General features: G+C 47.9%; 1 protein-coding gene across 1 annotated transcript in view; it reads left to right on the top strand.

Annotated features, from left to right (window-relative positions):
• Positions 1-1,658, top strand: part of LOC114050535 (oxysterol-binding protein-related protein 10-like) — a 256,026-nt gene that overhangs the window by 154,402 nt on the left and 99,966 nt on the right. Inside the window, exon 6 of the mRNA XM_027872312.1 lies at positions 1,410-1,620. Coding sequence (XP_027728113.1) covers positions 1,410-1,620 — 211 coding nt within the window. The remainder of the gene's footprint in view (positions 1-1,409; positions 1,621-1,658) is intronic.

Raw genomic sequence — 1,658 nt, 5'->3', positions numbered from 1 at the left:
TATGTGTAGATGTGTGTATGTATATGTGTAAATGTGTAAATATGTGTTTGTATATGTGTAAAGGTGTGTATATATGTGTTAGTATATGTGTGTATGTGTAAATATATGTGTATATGTGTGAATGTGTACATATATGTGTAAATGTGTGTATATGTGTGTATGTGTAAATGTGTGAATATATATGTGTGTATATGTATAGATGTGTGTATATATGTGAATGTGTATGTGTAATATGTGTATGCATATGTGTAGATGTGTGTGTATGTATATGTATATGTGTAAATGTGTAAATATATGTGTTTGTGTATGTATATATGTGTAAATGTGTATGTATATGTGTGAATGTGTGCATATATGTGTAAATGTGTGTATATGAAATATGTGTATGTATATGTATGAATGTGTGTGTGTGTGTGTGTGTGTGTGTGTGTGTGTGTGTGTGTGTGTATGTGTGTGTGTATCTGCTGTGTCACTGCTGTAAGTACCAGGCATGTGTCGCCCCCGGCACCGGTGGAGCTTCCAGCATGTGAGTTCCCTCCCCCCTGCCGTAATGGGTCATGTTGGACATCAAGGTCAGCAGAATCCCACGTGTGATCTGTCGGCCCAAGACGAGAGGGAGCTCTGTGTCACCTTCCGCCACAGTGTTGGGTGGGGTAGAATTCTGGGGCAGGTAGCTGCCTACTTTTAAATGAAGGATCTGTTAGTTCGTGAATGTGGGGAACTCCCGTTACTCATGCAGATTGCTACCCGCCTGTGCTGTTGTAGACGAGTCTGAGCTTGTCTGTCACTAGCAACACAGAGAGGTTAATTGATTGTGTAGGGTCACACAGCACAGTCAGGATTTGAACTCAGGAATTTCTGACTGCATCTCTGGTGTTCTTCCCATTGAAACACATTGCCGTCTGAGCAGGTCTCACATCTTTATCTGAGGGGTCAGGGTATTCCGAAAGATGGATGGACACTTGAGACAGTGGATAACTTGAGGGGGCTGATAGGGAGAGCTGGAGTCAGGAAGGGCTGAGTTTGAATCCTGCCGCAGACACAAGCTGTGTGTCCCCTCTTAGCCTCAGTTTCCTCATGGATGAAAATGAGGATGACCATAGTGCCCACCTGGCAGGACTGGTGTAAAGATTAAAAGAAATCCTGTCCAGAAAGCTCTCCGCAGCGCGAAACACCAGGAATGCCAGCTGACCGTACTGTGATTATTTCCTTCTGACTCTGGCTGGTTACTGGGACTAATGCACCGCTGCCCACTCCCGGGGTGTGCAGGGATCTGGTAGCCGCCCGCCTTGGTCCTTCCTGCTTTTGGATTCTTGGCCCCTGGCTGGAACGGAGGGAGAGAATTGGCACTCGCCATCTCTGCTGCCTCTGCGCTGACCCCTTGTCCTTGTCTTCTGACCTGTTCATAGATGATGAGCCAAGTGGAAGGGCAGCAGAAAACCCTCGTGCGAGCCATCGAGGCCTTGCCGTGCTCGGGCCCCCTCACGGCCCTGGACCAGGACTTGTTGCTGCTCAAAGCTACCTCGGCCGCCACCCTGAGCTGCCTCGGAGAGTGCCTGAGCCTGTTACAACAGAGCATACACCAGGTGGGCCAATATAGCCACAGGACGGGGCCTTCAGGTAAGACGGCAGACCCCCTCCTCCTCCTGTAATCCAGG

Source organism: Vombatus ursinus, unplaced genomic scaffold (genome assembly GCF_900497805.2).
Source record: "Vombatus ursinus unplaced genomic scaffold, bare-nosed wombat genome assembly UNPS02014799.1, whole genome shotgun sequence".
NCBI lineage: Eukaryota > Metazoa > Chordata > Mammalia > Diprotodontia > Vombatidae > Vombatus > Vombatus ursinus.
Note: the sequence above shows the minus strand (reverse complement) of the source record. Positions and strands in the feature narration are given on the sequence as shown.